General features: G+C 46.2%; 1 protein-coding gene across 1 annotated transcript in view; it reads left to right on the top strand.

The window, feature by feature from the left end:
• MEGF6 (multiple EGF like domains 6) overlaps positions 1-21092 on the top strand; it is a 635985-nt gene that overhangs the window by 175294 nt on the left and 439599 nt on the right. Inside the window, exon 4 of the mRNA XM_075328936.1 lies at positions 10805-10909. Within this exon, the coding sequence (XP_075185051.1) occupies positions 10805-10909 (105 nt within the window). The remainder of the gene's footprint in view (positions 1-10804; positions 10910-21092) is intronic.

Here is a 21092-nt window from a genome sequence, read left to right as displayed (position 1 = left end):
TCTGTCAGGAGGACTGGGCCCAAATTCCTACCAGATATGGTGAGAAGCTTGTGAAAGAAGATCCAAAATGTTTCACCCAACTCATACAGTTTAAGGGGAATGGGACCAAATACTAATGAAATGTAGGTAAAAGTTTCATTTTGCAGAAAGTAATAAAAATGCCTTAAAACATTCTCTTTTTCTCCTTATTCTGGCATTTGGCAAATATAAATAATTTTGTTCCTATTTGACCTAAAACAGGAAAGGTTTATTCTGATTTCATGGCAGATAGTGAGAAAAACATGCAGATGTGTCTTTTTAGATAGTGGATGAAACATTCTGGTTTCAACTGTAGGTATTGGCAGCTTGTAAGGGGGAACTTGGTGGTGGGGGTGTGCTCTTTGAGAGTGTAGAAGAAATAGATGGCACTCACCGATCCATAAAAATCTTTTATTTCATTTACTTAAAAACCACGGATGCAGGAGGACACAGGCAGCGCTGTGGATGATGGACATTTTGTGCGACACTGCACTTCAATGGGTGTGCCCTTTCAAGTATATTATATGATATACTGGCCCTGGTTGTAGAGTGGTCCTCCACTTAAACAAACTTACCCACAGTGAGGCAACAAGTTATAGGTTACACCAGTTTACCTAAGCTAACGAACTTGGTGGTTTCAACATTGTCCCGAGAGGCAACTTTTTGCCTTGAATAGGAGACAGCTGAAAACATATTGAGTAAATTCTGCAAATATTTTGTGGTGGTAAATTTACAGTTAAGTTGGTAGTTCTAGATCATTAAAACTTCATTTTTGGCAGGCATTGCAGTAGAGCTGCATGTTTCTTCATCAGCAATTTTGACTATATGTTTTACATTGCTTCTAACGTTGTAGTTTTTGTCTTGGTGTTTAATAAACATTAGAGCAATTATTTTTATGAATTTGTTGTGTGTAGTGATGAGTGACTGTGCTTGCCACTGCTCGATACTCGATCGAGCATCAGGCTGCTCAGACACGCTTGTTACTCGATTGAGCATCGGGGCGTTCGTTACTGATTATTGCCTATTCTGGGGCGGTTGCAGACTCGTATTTTAAGGCTGGGAAGGGCCAAATAACCATGGGCCTTCCCAACCTGATAATATTAGCTCCCAGCTGTCTGCTTTAATTTTTTAAAATTATTTATTTACTTAAGAGCAGTGAACTGGGAGTCAGAAATGCATCCAGACATCATCTTCCCCATGCTGTTCGACTTCCATTTGAGCACTGTTTCCATGTCAGTGATTTTTCTGCTCCCCAGCTCTCCTATGGGGGGGTCTGTCAGAAAAATGCTTGAGTTCCCCATTGACTTCCAGTTTACTCGTTACTCAAGTCAAGCCTGTACAACCTGCTCGATTTGAGTAATGAACACTCGAATATTTTAGGGCTCATTCATCACTAGTTGTGTGCATTCTGCCATTCTGTTCTCTGTTCTTTATTTGTTTTTTACACATTTACTTTACCCAATAACTAATTAATATATCATGGTGATTAACATTTTTATATTTAGAAACAATAGATATATTACATTTCATTGTAATGAGAACTATGTAACTAAAAAGGCCATTATACTTATTAGTAATAGCAGATTACTGGCAGTACACCACAAGCATAGCGTAACAAAATACTGCACATAATACCACACATAAAATGGGCTATAATATCATATGGTGACATTTGCATAGCAATAAAAGAAAACTTAGGTAACGAGCTGAAACTTCTACCACAACAGGGTCAATGGTAACTCAAAGCAACCAAAAAGGATTTGGACAGTCCAAAACACAATAGTGTGGTTCACTTGGTGTCAGAGCTATAACTGTAGAGGGTTCTAGAGTCCCTTTGTGCAGACCAATACTATAAACGACCTAGGATACTTGAGGATCATGTTGGAGATTTTACATTGGAATTTATGAGCTTAAAGTTATGCAACTGTATAACATCTTAATTTTGAGGACCTATGTAGCACTGGAGTCCCTGCACGGTCCTGCCTAATTTCTCCAGCAGGGATGCCTACTCACTCACTGCCGAGGCGGGATCACGTGCTTCCTTGTTTCCCCGCTTTTCTGCACATGCCTCCTCCTCCCACCCTAAGCGGGTCCCCCAGGAGCAAACCTAGGGCATGCGCATGCTCACATCCTCACCAGGTACTTAAGGCATCCTCCCACTAGGGGAGGTGCCTGAGCAACATGGTCAGTTAGATAGGTTCCGGCTTGCTAGCTAGCTGTTAGGTCTTGTGTCTCCACTGTCCGATACTTGCATCAGTATCCTCTGTATCTGCGTGAACCAGCCATCCTGTCTGCATCAGCCATCCCGACTGCCACTGTCTGCACTAGAGACTCTCTCTGTCCGTACCTGAGCCCATCTCTGCCCTGGGGGTCAGCTGCAATAGTCACAGACACTACCCTGGGAGTGGCACCTGGTGTCTGCAGGCAGCCAATCCCATCCTCACCATCTGAGGCTCTGGCGTATACTCGGTAGGCGCTTAGTTAATTTCTTCCCATGTTAGGGTAAGCCCAGGTTTTCCCTGTGGTTCAGTGGGTCCACTTTCGCTTGCAGCCGCAACGTCGGCTAGCGTTATCAGCTTTCTCAGACAACAAAAGGTTGGGATTTGCATGAAGAGTAAGATACAACTAGTATGTAAGGGACTCAGTAAGGCATTGACTCTCACATACAGTGGTCCTTTTATTAAAGCGGACATGTCATCAGGTCAAAAGTGTCTTATTTTTGCTCTTATTTTATTCCCGCTGTGTATTCCATTTTTTATTTTGTAATTAGCCATACTGTTCAGACTTATGAGCCTGTTTATTTTGTACTAAATTATATGATCTTTTACAAGGGGGCGTGTCTCACATGGTTCTGTGGGGGCGTGTCACACAGGAGTCCGTTGCGATGTGTGTCACAGGATTTTGTGGGGGTGTGTCTCAGGATTCTGTAGGGTTTTTTTTCTCAATATTCTGTGTTGGCGTGTCTCACATGATTCTGTGGGGGTGTGTCTCACAGAATTGGGTGGGGGCGTGTCTCACAGGATTATGTGGGGGCATGTCTCAGGATTCTGTGGGAGCATGTATCACAGGATTCTGTGGGGGCGTGTTTCAGGATTCTGTGGGAGTGTGTCTCACAGGATTATGTGGGGGCAAGTCTCAGGATTCTGTGGGGGCATGTATCACATATATTCTGTGGGGGGGTGTCTCAGGATTCTGTATGGGCATGTATCACATATATTCTGTGGGGGCGTGTAGCACATATATTCTGTGGGGGCGTGCCTCAGGATACTGTGGGGGCGTGTCTCACATGATTCTGTGGGGTCGTGTCTCAGGATTCTGTGGGGACATGCCTTAGGATTCTGTGGGGGTGTATCTCACAGGATTCTGTGGGGGCATGTCACCAGGTTGCTCTGTATTATTACCCTGTGAGACACCTCCTTGAAAAGATAATACAAATTATCACTAAATAAAAAGGTCTATATCTCTGGAACCATATAGCAGACTTAAAAAAAACCTAAGCAAAATATTCTGGAGGGCAGAAGGGAAAAAAGTGGCTGCTTTTAAGATGATGACTGATCCTCCTTAAATAGGTTGAAACCATTTCTTTAAGATGACATCATTCATCAGCTCCAGTTGCCAAAGTCAAGATGATCCTCAGAGTCAGTGTACCGCCCCGGGGCTCGGCCGGCTGCCGAGCCGCTCGGATCCGTGCTCGTCGGTGGATGGCTCGAGCTCTCCATGGACCCGGGGGTCACGTCACTCTGAAAGGGGGTTGGCGCTACATGTAGGGACTTCGGTGGGGAGGTCCACGGCCGGAGCCGCGGTGGTTTGCAGGGGATTTAAGTTCGTGATGCCACCCACGGGTTGTGGTGAATGTATGGACACCACCGCTGCCGTTGACTAGGCTCCCGGGGACAGTGTTGTGCAGCTTGGTGTTGACCCCCTCCGTGGGTACGGGGATGATGGTCCTGGGGGCCCGAGGGAGGTGCTGAGGCGCGGGGATAGATGCGTGCTGGGGTGCCAGTTCGGTGCAGCGTGGTGCGCGGCCCGAAGGCGCTGGTGTACTCACTATGATAAACACGCTGGAGTCTCTGGTAAACCAAACAAGATGGTGAATGGTGCCCGCAGCCGGCTGCAGTTTCCCCTTAACAGGTTGGTGGTTTCCGCCTTTCTCCTGCACTTCTCTTGTGTAAAAGTTATGACTCTTATGCCTAAGCAACGGTAGTCCGCTCCCCGTCTTGCTATGTGTCGGGAGAGCCCTCTTTGCCCGCAGACGCTGGCCCCTCGGGTCTCTATGCCTGGGCGGTGGCTTTACCCCAATGGTTGGGCTGTTGTCTTCTGTCGGGTCTTATGTGGGAAAGGTCCTAAAGTCCAGTCCTCAATCAGTTGATTTGACTCGGTCCAGTTGTTTCTGGGCCTCGTACTGGGTCTGAGTACCCCTCCTGGTGCTCCAGTTTCCAATCGGTTCCTTGGTTCGGTACCGGCGGGCCACCGCCCGCCCCCGGTCTCTACGGTTCCACCGGCTGTAATCCCAGCTCCTGCAGGCGGCCACCACCATCTGCCTCTTTGCCAGAGGTGACTGGGCTCCAACCCAGACACCTGGTGTCGACTTTGGCAGGCCTGAGCACAGGTCTGCCCTTGAACTTGACTCTCTCCTTCACTCCACTGTCAAAGCTCAACTGTCACTCACTGTTTTCCCGCCTCCGGGCCTGTGAACTCCTCGGTGGGCGGAGCCAACAACCTGGCTCCGCCCCCCTGGTGTGAACATCACACCCGAAGGGTGGAGACAAAGGTTTTAAAGTTTGGCTGCTGTCTCCTTTCTAAGGGGAGGGGGGGTGTTTGTGCAGGACCACCTGGGACGACCTGGCTAGTCTAGGGCGTCACATCAGTGCTGGAGCTGAGAACGGTAATCTGCAGATGACGTCATTAGTGATGTCATTGATGATGTCATTGGGCAGTCTTGTTGCGGACTGGTGCAGGGACAATATTTTACTCTTTTGTCTGCTGTATACTATAATACGCTTATGAATACTATTCTGCTTCCATGTCTGTGGCCTCCTGTTCACTGAGAGCCAGGACTGGGATCATCTCCACGTTTTCTGCTTCTGGGCCACCAATCCATCTGATTGATATGCTGCGAGTGTCCTTTTTTAGGACATTGGGATGAATTCAGAGTTACAAATTACAGTTTGCAATAAATGCATTTTCCCTTTAGTGTCGTGAATTGATTTTTTTTCTCTTTCCGCTATCTCGTCGTCAGGCAGACCCTGATATTAAATTGCGGAGCTCAGCTTCTTTATGAACTGTGAGATGTGCACAGGATCAGAATAAGCCAGACATCTGCAATTTAATTTGTGCATCCATTTGTTAAATTACCCCAAGTGACGGGCTGCATCAGGTATGGAAATAGTCAATGCAGAAGGCATGTTCCGTATCAGAGCCGACTGTGAGACAAGAGCGAGCGGGAATCAGCGGCTGCAGATTATTACTCCACTAAGTTAAAACAGGACTGACTAGGTGGAAGAATATGAATTGGGGCTTTGTAGTTTTTTGTCAGGGGTCTCTATCAGAGTTGTAGCTGAGCTTTCCTTTAACAGAAGTAAAAATTGTGTTCCATGTATTATATCTAAATACCTTGATCAGGGCCGAGAAGCACCCGAGACAATCGACCCGCTAACCCCCTCTTCCCATGTATCATTGTGGGCTCCTGGCCTCTACCGTATATCTTAGTTCATCAGTTTGCAGGTAAGAAATACAAAATTTCACCACATTTGGACACATACAGATGGAGCAGAGCCGAAATTTCCATTGATGTATTTATGTGCTCCACTTGCTCAGTAGGTAATACCATGATTTCACCAACAGTTGGGACATATGTCCAAGACGGCTCTGCTTCATTGTTATCTATTGAAAGGGGTTTTACGTTTTTACCAAGCTTTTGCTCATAGGCTCAATTATGTGTAGAAATAAACTGAGCTTTACACACCCTCCCCAGGTCTGGTGCGGTGTCTCTGTAGCTCTCCCAGTCTCTTCCAAGTGGCTTTGCATTGACTTGTCCAGCTCTTGACTTCCATAAGTGGCCGACCCTATGCCAGATAGTTTTGTCGATTTTCTGCACTGACAGAACTGCCCCAGGACTCCAGTATTATTATTATTTATTAGTATTATAGAGCCATTTATTCCATGACACTTTACAAGTGAAAAGGGTTATACAAAATAGAGAAAAGTACAATGCTCTTGAACAATACAAGGCACAGACTGGTACAGGAGGAGAGAGGACCCTGCCCACGAGAGCCCACAGTCTACAGGAGGAGAGAGAACCCTGCCCACAAGGGCTCACAGTCTACAGGAGGAGACGTTACCCTGCCGACAAGGGCTCACAGTCTACAGGAGGAGAGAGGACCCTGCCCACGAGGGCTCACAGTCTACAGGAAGAGAGAGGACCCTGCTCATGGGGTCTCACAGTCTACACGAGGACAGAGGAACCTGCCCACGAGGGCTCACAGTCTAAGGGAGGACAGAGGAGCTTGCCAGCAAGGGCTCACAATCTACAGGGGATGGATAAGGGTACAGTGGGTCAGGGTAGAGATGGTCATGCGGTGATACATTGGACTGAGGGTTACTGCAGGTTGTAGGGTTGTCAGAAGAGGTGGGTCTTCAGGCTCCCTTTGAAGCTTTCCAAGCTAGGTGAGTCTGATATGTTGGGGCAGAGAGTTCCAGAGTATGGGGGAGGCGCAGGAAAAATCTTGTATGTGATTGTGGGAAGAGGGGATAAGAGGGGAGTAGGAAAGGAGATCTTGTGAGGATTGGAGGTTACAGGTATGTTAGTACCGGGAGACTAGGTCACAGATGTATGGAGGAAACAGGTTGTGGATGGCTTTGTATGTCATGGTTAGTGTTTTGAACTGGAGTCTTTGGGCAGTGGGGAGCCAGTGAAGGGAATAGCAGAGAGGAGAGGTCGGAGAATAGTGGGAGGACAGGTGGTTTAGTCGGGCAGCATAGTTTGGATAGATTGTAAGAGTGCAAGAGTGTTAGAAGGGAGGCCACATAGCAGGAGGTTGCAGTAGTCCAGGCGGGAGATAATGAGAGCATGCACTAGTGTTTATGCAGATTCTTGGTTAAGGAATGCACAAATCCAGGAAATATTTTTGAGTTGGAGTCGGCTGGAGGTGAAGAGGGCTGGGGATGTGTGGCTTGAAGAAGAGAGCAGAGTCAAAGGTTACCCCAAGGCAGCGAGCACGTGGGACTTGAGAGAGTGAGCAGCTATTGATTTTGAATGATAGGTTTGTTGGGAGGGCTGAGTGAGGAGGAAAGATAATGAATTCTGTTTTGTCCACGTTAAGTTTTCATAATTGAGCAAGGAAAAACTATGAAATAGCAGTATGTTCTTTTATATGACGTAGAACCATGTAGGTTCTAGAGTAGCTCAGCGGTGGCCACATAGTTTCAAACCCCAACTGGACCATCGATTGCTAAATGAACAACGTAACAATGGTCTATCCTTGGGTACAACTTAAAACACTGGGAATGCAAAAATTACCCCTGAATTAATGGATTGGGCTATCGCTTCTGAGTCATCATGTGTAAGACTAAGCTCCCAATGTCAAGTGTCAGCTGGAGTCAGGTAAAGCCACCATTATTGCAGCATGGTAAACATGTTCACTACAGCAATGGGGAATGAAGAAGACATCTAAAGGGTGCTTTACACGCTGCGACATTGCTAACGATTTGTCGGGGTCACGGTGTTTGTGAAGCACTTCCGGCGTCGTTAGTGACATCGCAGCATGTAACACCTCTGAGCGACCTAAAATGATCGCAAAAGAGGTAAAAATCGTTGGTATTGGAGAGGTCGCTCCAACACCAAAAATCGTTGACAGGTGAGTAGCGAGGTTGTTTGTCGTTCCTGCTGCAGCACACATCGCTGTGTGTGACACCACAGGAACGAGGAAACTCACCGTTCCTGCATCCCGCCGGCAATGAGGAAGGAAGGAGGTGGGCGGGATGTTTGGCCCGCTCATCTCCGCCCCTCCTCTGCTATTGGGCGGCCACTTAGGGACGTTGCTATGACGCCTGACGAACCGCTGCCTTAGAAAGGAGGTGGTTCGCCGGTCACAGCGATGTCGCTAGGCAGGTAAGTAGTGTGACGGGTGTAAGCGATGTTGTGCGCCACGGGAGTGTACTACTGGGATGTTTCACTGGGTGGCCGTTGCCCGGTTCCGTGTCCCTGGGGGTCACTTTAAAAAGGGGGTTTATATACAAGGGAATGTTCAATAGAGTTTATTTTGTGACACCACTTGCGGGTTACGGTTATGGTGATGGATCCACCGCTGCACAGTCTCTCCTCTGGGGCTGATGTGATGGCATCCTGGATGTTGGGCCCTCCGCAAGTAGGGCCGGGGTCCGAGGGGGTTGGTGTTGGTGATAGGTGCGGAAAGTAAGGTAGGCTACACGAAGGGATTACTGTTTAACTGGTTCTCTTTACTCACAGTAGATGGTAACTGGTACCTGGAGGAAGGCTGGTATTCACCTCTGGTTCCCTTAGTCCCATTGCTGGTTGGTGACCTGATGGCTTCTTTCCCCTGCACCTTTTTCAAGTTGGTGGGTCCCCGTGGCTTGGAGCTTCTTGGGGTCCCCTCCTGTTTGTCTCAGTCTCTAGTCCGTACGGAGGCAGTGTGAACCCTGTAGGGTCGGTGTTCCGTTCCGGTCCCTGGTTCTCTCGTCACTGCTGGTGCCTTCGGATGTCTAAGGTCAGTGAGGTCCTGTATGGTCCCCTCTCTGTGCAGATTTTTATCAGGTCTGCTTGGAGCGTTTACCTGACCTACGGCTCTGTGCCCCGATGGTGCTATGGTTCCAGGAGTACTTCGCTGTACTCCGCCGGCAACCACACTCCTGGGCCCTCAGGTCACTGTCATACTCCCGTGTCAGAGCAGTTACGTCCATCTCCTCTCACTTCCACTTCCCAACTTTAACTACTGTCTAACTGTTGTCCCTGCCCACCTGGTCGTCATCTAGTGGACTGGATTGGCTCCACCCCGGGGTGGCCATCCATTGGGTCCATTTCTAGTCTGTCACCAGTCTGTGTGGATGGGGGAAAACTGAGATTATAATGTGTTTTGATGTTACCGACACTGGTCTTCCAGGTCCCTGGAGGTAGGCCCTGCATCTTTAGCTGGATTCAGTACTTTGTAGTGCCCTGATGGGTTCAGGGGCGCTACAATTGCATATGGATTGGGCCTTGCATGTATTTATAGCTTTGTGTAATGCACGAACTGCAGAGAATAGAATAAAATAAAATGGAATAATGAAGTGACCGCTGCTAATGCTTGGAGCTTGTAAGTGGAGCAGCACACAGCATCCATTGTCTTAGTGCAAGATGATACGTCCCGGGGATTAGACAGACTCAGAGATTCTGCAGTCTGTCTCTCGGGTATTGCGCTGGCTGCCAGATGATGGAGAGGATTTTTTAGCTTCAGTGCATGATGAGGTCCTTTCCACGAATTTTCCAGAAATTCTGCAACTACTGTACTGACAACATGCAATGAGGATGCGATCCACAGGAAAAGTATGTAAAGTCTTTCCTATTACATCCACAACGTAAAATCAAGTTGTCACAGCGCTGTATGGTCATTGAATAATAATAGAAATGGAATGGGATAGGATTTCTTTTCCCTGGTAGATTCCATATCATACTATGATGTCCTATTGACACAGGCTAAGTAGAAAGCTCAAATACTCCGTAATGTCTTTGTGACATCAAGACCTGATCGGGACAACTTGAAGGATATTGGAAACACAAATGTTTCCAATTGTCTCTTCAGGGAGGAAGTAGATGAACTCTAGCGCTACCTATTGGAAGTATCAATCCTAAGGGGTACTTTGCACACTACGACAACGCAGCTGTGATGTCAGTGGGGTCAAATCGAAAGTGACGCACATCCGGCGTCGCTGTCGATATCTGAGTGTGTAAATTGTTTTTGATACGATTAACGAGCGCAAAAGCGTCAAAATCGTAACATCGGTGTAGCGTCGGTCATTTCCAATATTTCGGAAGGACCGATGTTACGATGTTGTTCCTCGTTCCCCTGCGGCACCACACATCGCTGTGTGTGAAGCCGCAGGAGCGAGGAACATCTCCTACCTGCGTCCTGCGGCTCACGCCGGCTATGCGTAAGGAACGAGGTGGGCGGGATGTTTACGTCCCGCTTATCTCCGCCCCTCCACTTCTATTGGCCGCCTGCCGTGTGACATCGCTGTGACGCTGCACGACCCCTCCCCTTAGGAAGGAGGCGGGTCGCCAGCCACAGCGACGTCGCAGGGCAGGTAAGTCCATGTGAAGCTGCCGTAGCGATAATGTTCACTATGGCAGCTATCACAAGAAATCGCAGCTGCGACGGGTCGGGGACTATCGCGCTCGGCATCGCAAGTATCGGCTAGCGATGTCGTAGTGTGCAAAGTACCCCTAAAAGTCAAAAGTGGCCCTTTAACGAACCTTTTCATATGACTTAGGATTTCTGCAAGATCAGAACCTCAATTTGCAGACACAGTGTTTCGGGGTGATTGCCCCTCGTCAATGAAAAGTATGAGATCTGATCTGGCTGTATGAGAAGCTATAGTGGGTTCTAAGGGGAAAACGTTTCTTCTTGTGGAGACTGACACACCACCATAGCTGCCAGTTAAGAGTCTTACAGCTTCTATTCACTGACTGCAAGAAAATATTTAGATGGTTAAGAATTGACAAACAAAAGCAGATATGTTATATTGCATTTTTAAAACAATCTTTTCATTTATTTTATTTTATTTTTTTCAGCGGCCTGTAATTCCGGGGTCTGTTTCAATGGAGGAAATTGTGTTGAAGGATCTGCCCAGAGGTGTCTATGTCCTGCTGGCTTCCAGGGACCTCGCTGTCAATATGGTAGGTGGAAAGAGACTAGATTGTAAAGATAATTTCTGATATGATGGGATCCCAATGTATATCTACAGGCCATCATTTCTTGACTGGTCAATCATGGTCAGGATAAAAAGCACATAGAAAATTCTGATGGACCACTGTTTTTGGCCAAACAAATAATATATAAAAAAATATGTTACAAACAGCGCTATCGTCCAATCTACGCAAGTGTGGCATCAAAACGTTTACTGCACCAGACCTCACCAGATACTCCATTTTTAGAGCATGAACTATTACTGCAGTAACAAATACTCTGTTTCCCTGAAAATAAGCCCTATCATGATTTTACAGGATTTTTAGAGTATGCTCTAAATATAAGCCCTACTCCAAAAATAAGCCCTAGTCAGGACCGGCGTTAGGGAGAGTCAAACTGCACAATTTCTCAGGTCCCCCACCTTTCTGGGAACCGCAGAGTTTGAATTGCGAGGTTAAGATTGTTTAAGGACCTTTGGTGATAGCTAGCTAGATAGATAGATAGATAGATAGAGGGATAGATAGATAGATGATAGATAGATAGATAGATAGATAGATAGATATATAGAGGGATAGATAGATAGATAGATAGAGGGATAGATAGATAGATAGATAGATAGATAGATAGATAGATAGATAGATAGATAGATAGAGGGATAGATAGAGGGATAGATAGATAGATAGATAGATAGATAGATAGATAGATAGATAGATAGATAGATAGAGGGATAGATAGAGGGATAGATAGATAGATAGATAGCTAGATAGATAGATAGATAGATAGATAGATAGAGGGATAGATAGATAGATGATAGATAGATAGATAGATAGAGGGATAGATAGATAGATGATAGATAGAGGGATAGATAGATAGATAGAGGGATAGATAGATAGATAGATAGAGGGATAGATAGATAGATGGATAGAGGGATAGATAGATAGATAATAGATAGATAGATAGATAGATAGATAGATAGAGGGATAGATACAGTCAAGGCCAGAAATATTTGGACAGTGACACGAGTTTTGTTATTTTAGCTGTTTACAAAAACATGTTCAGAAATACAATTATATATATAATATGGGCTGAAAGTGCACACTCCCAGCTGCAATATGAGAGTTTTCACATCCAAATCGGAGAAAGGGTTTAGGAGTCATAGCTCTATAATGCATAGCCTCCTCTTTTTCAAGGGACCAAAAGTAATTGGACAAGGGACTCTAAGGGCTGCAATTAACTCTGAAGGCGTCTCCCTCATTAACCTGTAATCAATGAAGTAGTTAAAAGGTCTGGGGTTGATTACAGGTGTGTGGTTTTGCATTTGGAAGCTGTTGCTGTGACCAGACAACATGCGGTCTCAGGAACTCTCAATTGAGGTGAAGCAGAACATCCTGAGGCTGAAAAAAAGAAAAAATCCATCAGAGAGATAGCAGACATGCTTGGAGTAGCAAAATCAACAGTCGGGTACATTCTGAGAAAAAAGGAATTGACTGGTGAGCTTGGGAACTCAAAAAGGCCTGGGCGTCCACGGATGACAACAGTGGTGGATGATCGCCGCATACTTTCTTTGGTGAAGAAGAACCCGTTCACAACATCAACTGAAGTCCAGAACACTCTCAGTGAAGTAGGTGTATCTGTCTCTAAGTCAACAGTAAAGAGAAGACTCCATGAAAGTAAATACAAAGGGTTCACATCTAGATGCAAACCATTCATCAATTCCAAAAATAGACAGGCCAGAGTTAAATTTGCTGAAAAACACCTCATGAAGCCAGCTCAGTTCTGGAAAAGTATTCTATGGACAGATGAGACAAAGATCAACCTGTACCAGAATGATGGGAAGAAAAAAGTTTGGAGAAGAAAGGGAACGGCACATGATCCAAGGCACACCACATCCTCTGTAAAACATGGTGGAGGCAACGTGATGGCATGGGCATGCATGGCTTTCAATGGCACTGGGTCACTTGTGTTTATTGATGACATAACAGCAGACAAGAGTAGCCGGATGAATTCTGAAGTGTACCGGGATATACTTTCAGCCCAGATTCAGCCAAATGCCGCAAAGTTGATCGGACGGCGCTTCATAGTACAGATGGACAATGACCCCAAGCATACAGCCAAAGCTACCCAGGAGTTCATGAGTGCAAAAAACTGGAACCTTCTGCAATGGCCAAGTCAATCACCAGATCTTAACCCAATTGAGCATGCATTTCACTTGCTCAAATCCAGACTTAAGACGGAAAGACCCACAAACAAGCAAGACCTGAAGGCTGCGGCTGTAAAGGCCTGGCAAAGCATTAAGAAGGAGGAAACCCAGCGTTTGGTGATGTCCATGGGTTCCAGACTTAAGGCAGTGATTGCCTCCAAAGGATTCGCAACAAAATATTGAAAATAAAAATATTTTGTTTGGGTTTGGTTTATTTGTCCAATTACTTTTGACCTCCTAAAATGTGGAGTGTTTGTAAAGAAATGTGTACAATTCCTACAATTTCTATCAGATATTTTTGTTCAAACCTTCAAATTAAACGTTACAATCTGCACTTGAATTCTGTTGTAGAGGTTTCATTTCAAATCCAATGTGGTGGCATGCAGAGCCCAACTCGCGAAAATTGTGTCACTGTCCAAATATTTCTGGACCTAACTGTAGATAGATAGATAGATAGAGGGATAGATAGATAGATAGATAGAGGGATAGATAGATAGATGATAGATAGAGGGATAGATAGATAGATAGAGGGATAGATAGATAGATAATAGATAGATAGATAGAGGGATAGATAGATAGATAGAGGGATAGATAGATAGATGGATAGAGGGATAGATAGATAGATAATAGATAGATAGATAGAGGGATAGATAGATAGATAGATAGAGGGATAGATAGATAGATAGAGGGATAGATAGATAGATAGATAGATAGATAGATAGATAGATAGAGGGATAGATAGATAGATAGATAGATAGAGGGATAGATAGATAGATAGAGGGATAGATAGATAGATAGATAGATAGATAGAGGGATAGATAGATAGATAGATAGATAGATAGATAGATAGATAGAGGGATAGATAGATAGATAGATAGATAGAGGGATAGATAGATAGATAGATAGATAGAGGGATAGATAGATAGATAATAGATAGATAGATAGAGGGATAGATAGATAGATAGAGGGATAGATAGATAGATAGATAGATAGAGGGATAGATAATGGATAGATAGATAGATAGAGGGATAGATAGATGATAGATAGATAGATGATAGATAGATAGATAGATAGACAGATAGATAGATAGATAGAGGGATAGATAATGGATAGATAGATAGATAGATGATAGATAGATAGAGGGATAGATAGATAGAGGGATAGATAATGGATAGATAGATAGAGGGATAGATAGATGATAGATAGATAGACAGATAGATAGAGGGATAGATAATAGATAGATAGATAGATAGAGGGATGGATAGATAGATAGATAGATGATAGATAGATAAATAGATGGATAGATAGATAGATAGATGATAGATAGATAGATAGAGGGATAGATAGATAGATAGATAGATGACAGATAGATAGATAGATGATAGATAGATGATAGATAGATAGATAGATAGAGGGATAGATAATGGATAGATAGATAGAGGGATGGATAGATAGATAGATAGATGATAGATAGATAGATGATAGATAGATAGATAGATAGATAGATAGATGATAGATAGCTAGATAGATAGACACGTGTTACACACAGGGTTTTGAAAGTTATGTTGATGTTCCAGAATGTGATATGATTATATTTCAATAAATGTAGATTTTTTTTTTTTTTTTTAAATGTGGATTGTTGTTTATGGAATAAAAAAAGACATTCTCTTAAAATAAGCCCTAGCGCATCTTTTGGAGCAAAAAATAACATGAAACCTGTCAGGCTTCCACTAGGAGGCAGAAGCTGAATGGAGATGGAACTCCGAAGAGCAGTTAGGCAAAAGCCCACAAGAGGGCGCAAGCAACAGAAAGAGTAGTCAGCAAGCCTAAGTCTAAACCGGGATTCACGTCAATACAGGGGGGGAGTGAGCAAGCCGTAAACAGATGGAAGCAAAAAGGGTCAGGAGCTGAGAAGTCAGGTCAAAGGCCAAACAGGGGAAGCAGAGCCAAAGTCAGGAAATGTTACCGAGGTTAGAGGCCGGGAGAGCAAGTAAGTACAAGGAGGGGGAGGAGACCGAGACACAGAACGAGACCAGGGTCAAGTAGATAATGCGAACAAACAGTACAAGGAAAACGGAGGTCAGGGAGAGGAAAGCTGGGAAGCATGATGAATCCAGGCTAACTCACAAGAACCAGTTGCAGGAACTATTACTGGCGGCGTTCCGGAAGAATCCACACCATGATAAAGCAGTGTGAGCCCCGGAACAAGGTACCACCAAGCAGACCTCTCCCACAAGACTTAACTCCGTTAGCGTCCAGCTATAGTCATGACAAGGCCCTGTGTTATTTTCAGAAAAACAAGGGTTATAAATAAATATATATAAATATATATATATATATATGCCCTGTGTGTCTACCAAAATTTATATACAGTGTATATAAGTATTTGACTCGCTGTAGCACTACTAAGGTTTTAATTGGATTCATTTATCTACTGTTACATACTTTGCACAACACTACTTTTAGATAGAGAGTAAAGGGTTAATTTCAGGATCCAAATTGTTTTTACCGCTTACTTATTAAATCAATGAAAAGCCGGCAGATTATATTCCCGATAGATTCAACTTCACAAACAATTATAATTTTTTGCCTACTTCAATTTACAATTCAATTTGATTGTATCAAATGGGCATGATGAAGGGACATCGTTATTTGCATTTGTCTGTATTCTGAGATAATTTATGGCTGTCTTCAAGATACATCCATTTCCTTCACAGGAACCTGAGTTTACTTGTACGGTAAATTGCAACCCATCAGGACTAGTTGAAAGTGGCAGAAAAATCAGTGCATTGGCTTGGAATTCTTTGATAACAATCAGAATGCATAGAAGAGGCACCTCGGGGGCAGGACTTGTAAAACCTCGGGGGTGGGTCTTTTAAACCTATTCTGATAATTCCCAATAATATCTTCAAATGGGTTTGCCTTATGGAGATTCTATACTAATTAAAAAAAGCTTTCTGGTATTTTTTAGCTAACTAATACAATTTACAACAGCTGCTGCTTGGTTTCTCTGCCATCGCAGATTGTTCACTTGTTCATAGTGGAAGCAGTCTGGTCTTATTGCAATGTAGCACTGTGATATTTCTTTACAATTTGTCTTTGTTTCTTTCACTCACTTGGTACTGTAGCAAGACTAGGGGGGGTAAGATCCTCTCCTGGATTGTTTGCCAGCACAGCCCGTACAGACACTATTGCTCCCACTTTCCTTTGCTGCTGTATGTGGAGCCCCCATTAACAGCACTGGCTCTGTGGGTTTCTCTGCGTCTTCAGATGATATTAATTAAGGATATGTTTAAATAGGACTTTGTGGCATAAATTTTGCTGCATATTCAAAATCCATGTAAATAGGCGTTAATATAATAACTTCAGTGCAACATTAGAACTCAGGCAATATTTTAAAAAAAACAAACAAATAAAATACCATTTCAGTTCTTGGGAACCTGCCCAAATTTTCCCTGTGGAATAAAAAGGATACAAAGGCCAAACCTATTAATATAATGTGTGATACAGTTAAAGATCTATTGATTAGAAGATTAATTGTAAAGCAAAAATTATAATGACAGAGACCCTTTAAAAAAAACAAACAAACAAAAAAAACCCCACTTATAACATATATTCATCATAAAAGTCGTCCATTGATAAAAGAGCGATGATTATTTTATATATATATATATATATATATATATATATATATAAATAATTATTATTATTATTTATTATTATAGCGCCATCATTTCCATGGCGCACTACATGTGAAAGGGGTATACATAATAGGGACAAGTACAATAATCATAAACAACAATACAAGGCAGACTCTTACATGAGGATATATATATATATACATTCACCGCAAGAGCGAGCAACAGATTACTGTATACTGTTTATACATTGATCTCAATAATAACACAGTATGCTGTAGGTTCATGAGCTCCATCTAGAGGTGGTGATAGAATTTTGTCTGAATTTAAGCATTTTACAATGTTAATGCAGAAGATTTAGAGCTCTGAATCAGAAAACCGCAGATCTGGCTGGTATAAAGATATATTAAAAATGTTCCTCTGACTAGGAACAGAAAACGGGGACATAGGAACCCTTGAGTGACTGGGTGTCCAAAGACAGTTCTGCAGAAAATCCAGTATGGCTGATTAAAGGGAACCTGTCATCAGAAATTTAGCTATAAACCTAAACGTTTCCCCCTCTGCAGCTCCTGGGCTGCATTCTAGGAAGCTTCCTATAGTTTTTGTGGCCCCTTTTATTCCAAAATAAATACTTTATAAACTTGTACCTTTTCGTATACAAATTTCTTAAATCTTCCATGGGGGCGGGCTGCCTGATTGTCACGCTCCCCGGGTCCCCTGCGCTGCCCTCCGGCTCACCTGTCACGCTCCCCGGCTCCCCTGCCTCGCTTCCCGGTTCCTTGGTCCGGTCACCGCCGCTCCCCGCTCTCCAGCATCCATTGCCGGCGCGTCCCCGGCGTCCTGGCCCCCGCTCCCGGCGCCCGTCGGCTTCTCAGCCCCAGCCCGTCCCTGCTGCTTCCTCTTCGCAGCTTCCTGCTCTGGCTTCTGGCACTCGGGCCGCGCGCATGCGCATTAGGGCGCGCGCGCGGTCATTGACCCTTTCTTAAAGGGCCAGCGTCCATTAACAGGAAATGATGCAAACAGGTACTGGGTATAAAGGGGTTTAATGTCCAAGGGGGCGGGGCCTGATCTTCGTGTTTCTTAAGCTAGGAGTCAGGTCTCCTGGTGTCTCTATGATATACTCACCTATCTCTCTTGTAGAGCCGTGCCTGCCTCGCCATCCGGTCCTGCCGAATCCCGAACCCCGAACTCTGTCCATCTGCCATCCTGACAGTCCGTACCATCTCGGATCCCTGCGGTGACCCGTCATCTCGCTCCAAAGGTTCCGGACCCCACCTGACATCTTCTCGGCTTCCGAACCTGAGCTGCGTCACCCGGACTACCATCAGTGACTCCGTGGTCCCAGGGACTTCTCCGTTATACTCGTATGCACGGACTGTTCTGCTGCCTATAGTGCTTCAGCTACCGGACCCCTTACCACCATCTAGGAGTTCGGCCCAGTGGATCCACCTCCTGGGTCTGCCCGTCCACCTGGCCCTGACAGTAAGATCAGGCCATGGATCCCGCTGCAGCACTAGCAGCCGTACAGGAGGAACTCCAACGCCAGCGTGAGACCCAGACCCGCATGCTGCAATTCATGTCGTCTGTGGACGCCCGCCTGAATACGCTACAAGCAGCAGTTACGTCTTCAACATCCCGGGCTTCCACTAGTCAAGCCACGTCTCCAGCTCCTGTGTGCGACTTCTTCAGATACTTCCAGACTTCGTTTGGCCTCACCACCCCGGTACGCCGGAGACCCCAAGACCTGCAGGGGATTCTTAAACCAATGCTCCCTCCATTTCACGCAGCTACCGCATTTGTTTGCCTCCGACCAAGCCAAGGTCGCCTTCATCATGTCCCATCTAGAGGGTGAGGCACTGGCGTGGATGAACCCCTTGTGGGAGAAGGGGGATCCTGTGACCTCGAACATCCAAGAGTTCCTGCAGGCATTCCGTGGCACCTTTGATGAGCCCGGACGCGCCTCCGCGTCTGCTTCGTCTCTTCTCCGGTTACGTCAGGGGACTCTGACGGTGGGTCAATACGCAATCCGGTTTCGCACCCTGGCTGCGGAACTCGGCTGGAACAACGAGGCCCTAACCGCCGCCTTCTGGGAAGGACTCTCGGGGCGAATTAAAGATGAGCTGGCGGGTCGTGACGTACCGACCACCCTGGATGCCCTGATTGCCCTAGCGACTCGAGTAGACATTCGCTTTCAGGAGCGATCCAAGGAAGTGTCCCGTGAGAGACGTCCGGTACGACATTCCTCTCCTCCGCAGAAGCCCTCCGTACTTCAGTCATCGACAGCTGGGGCCCCCGTCCACGAGCCCATGCAGATCGACCGAGTGCGGCAGTCTGAACAACGTCGAGCAGAGCGGCTCGCCAAGGGTCTCTGCTTTTACTGCGGAGAGGGCACACACCTGCTACGCTCCTGTCCAGAGAGGCCGGGAAACTCCAAAGCCTAGGGTTGGTAGGAGAGGCCACCCTAGGTGCTGGGACTCTCTCAGACCCGGTTACGTGGACTGTGCAAGTGACAACGGGAGAGACGCGGTGCACGGCTGAGGCATACCTCGATTCCGGGGCAGCAGGCAATTTCATCCAGCAGGCCACGGTGGACAAGTACCAGGTGCCTGTTACTCCACTCGACAAGCCCCTAGTGATTGCCTCTGTGGATGGGAGACCCCTCTCTGACACCATCTCCTGGATCACCAGGCCGGTCGAACTGCGTATCGGTGCCCTGCACACCGAGAACATCGCTCTCTACGTCCTTCCACACATGTCCCATCAAATCCTGCTGGGACTTCCCTGGTTGCGGACACACGAACCATCAGTCAGCTGAGGCACTGGCGAAATCACCCGATGGGGCTCTTCGTGCCATGAGAAGTGTCTGAAGACCATACAACCCATCCGACGACCTCCGGTTCCAGAGAACCTACCAGGACTACCCTCAGCCTATTGGTCCTTCGCAGACGTCTTTGATAAAAAGGAATCTGGGGTACTTCCGCCACATCGTCCTTACGATTGTGCCATCGACCTGCTCCCAGGAACAACACCACCTCGAGGACGGATATATCCATTGTCTCCAGCCGAAACAAGGGCCATGTCGACTTACATCACAGAGAGCCTGGCAAGGGGATTCATTCGGAGATCCTCCACTCCTGCGGGAGCAGGCTTCTTCTTCGTCAAGAAGAAAGAGGGCGACTTACGCCCATGCATAGATTACCGGGGATTGAATCAAATCACCGTAAAAAACAAGTACCCTCTGCCGCTCATCCCCGAATTGTTTGACCGGCTTAGAGGAGCTCGTGTGTTCACCAAGCTGGATCTTCGGGGTGCTTACAATCTGGTTCGCATCCGCTCTGGGGACGAATGGAAGACCGCGTTCAATACTCGCGATGGGCACTATGAATACTGCGTGATGCCCTTCGGCCTGTGTAACGCCCCAGCCGTCTTTCAAGAACTGGTGAACGACGTTTTCCGGGACCTTCTCTACGTCTGTGTGGTAGTGTATCTGGATGACATCCTTGTCTTCTCTCCGGACCTCCAGACCCACAGAGAGAACGTACAGCTGGTTCTACAAAGACTGAGAGAGAATCGTCTGTACGCCAAGTACGAGAAGTGTGTCTTTGAGCAGTCTTCTCTCCCCTTCCTGGGGTACATCATCTCTGATACCGGACTGCAGATGGATCCAAAGAAGGTCTCTTCCATTCTCAACTGGCCTCCTCCTTCTGGACTGAAGGCAATCCAACGTTTCCTGGGATTCGCCAACTACTACCGCCAGTTTATCCCTCACTTCTCTGCTCTGACTGCTCCTCTCTCCGCTTTGACCAAGAAGGAGGCTAATCCAAAGGACTGGTCACCTGCGGCCGACGCCGCGTTTGGCTCTCTGAAGCGGGCATTTGCCTCCTCTCCTGTACTCCACCGTCCGGAGTTAAACCGCCAGTTCACCTTGGAGGTGGATGCCTCCTCCTCGGGAGCCGGAGCAGTGCTCATGCAGAAGTCCTCCTCCGGGAAGATGGTGACTTGCGGTTTCTTCTCCAAGAGCTTCTCAGCGCCTGACCGCAACTACACCATCGGTGACCGAGAGCTATTGGCAGTCAAACTGGCTCTGGAGGAATGGCGCTACCTTCTGGAAGGAGCAGTGTACCCCGTGATTATTTACACGGACCACAAGAACCTGGAATACCTGCGGTCCGCTCAGCGACTGAACCCACGGCAAGCCAGGTGGTCCTTATTCTTTGCCAGGTTTGATTTCCAGCTCCATTTCCGACCCGCGGACAAGAATGTACGCGCTGATGCCTTGTCTAGGTCTTTCATGCCCATGGAGCAGGAGGAGGAAACTACCCAACCCATCATCTG

This window comes from Anomaloglossus baeobatrachus, chromosome 11 (genome assembly GCF_048569485.1).
Source record: "Anomaloglossus baeobatrachus isolate aAnoBae1 chromosome 11, aAnoBae1.hap1, whole genome shotgun sequence".
NCBI classification, from domain to species: Eukaryota; Metazoa; Chordata; class Amphibia; order Anura; family Aromobatidae; genus Anomaloglossus; species Anomaloglossus baeobatrachus.
Note: the sequence above shows the minus strand (reverse complement) of the source record. Positions and strands in the feature narration are given on the sequence as shown.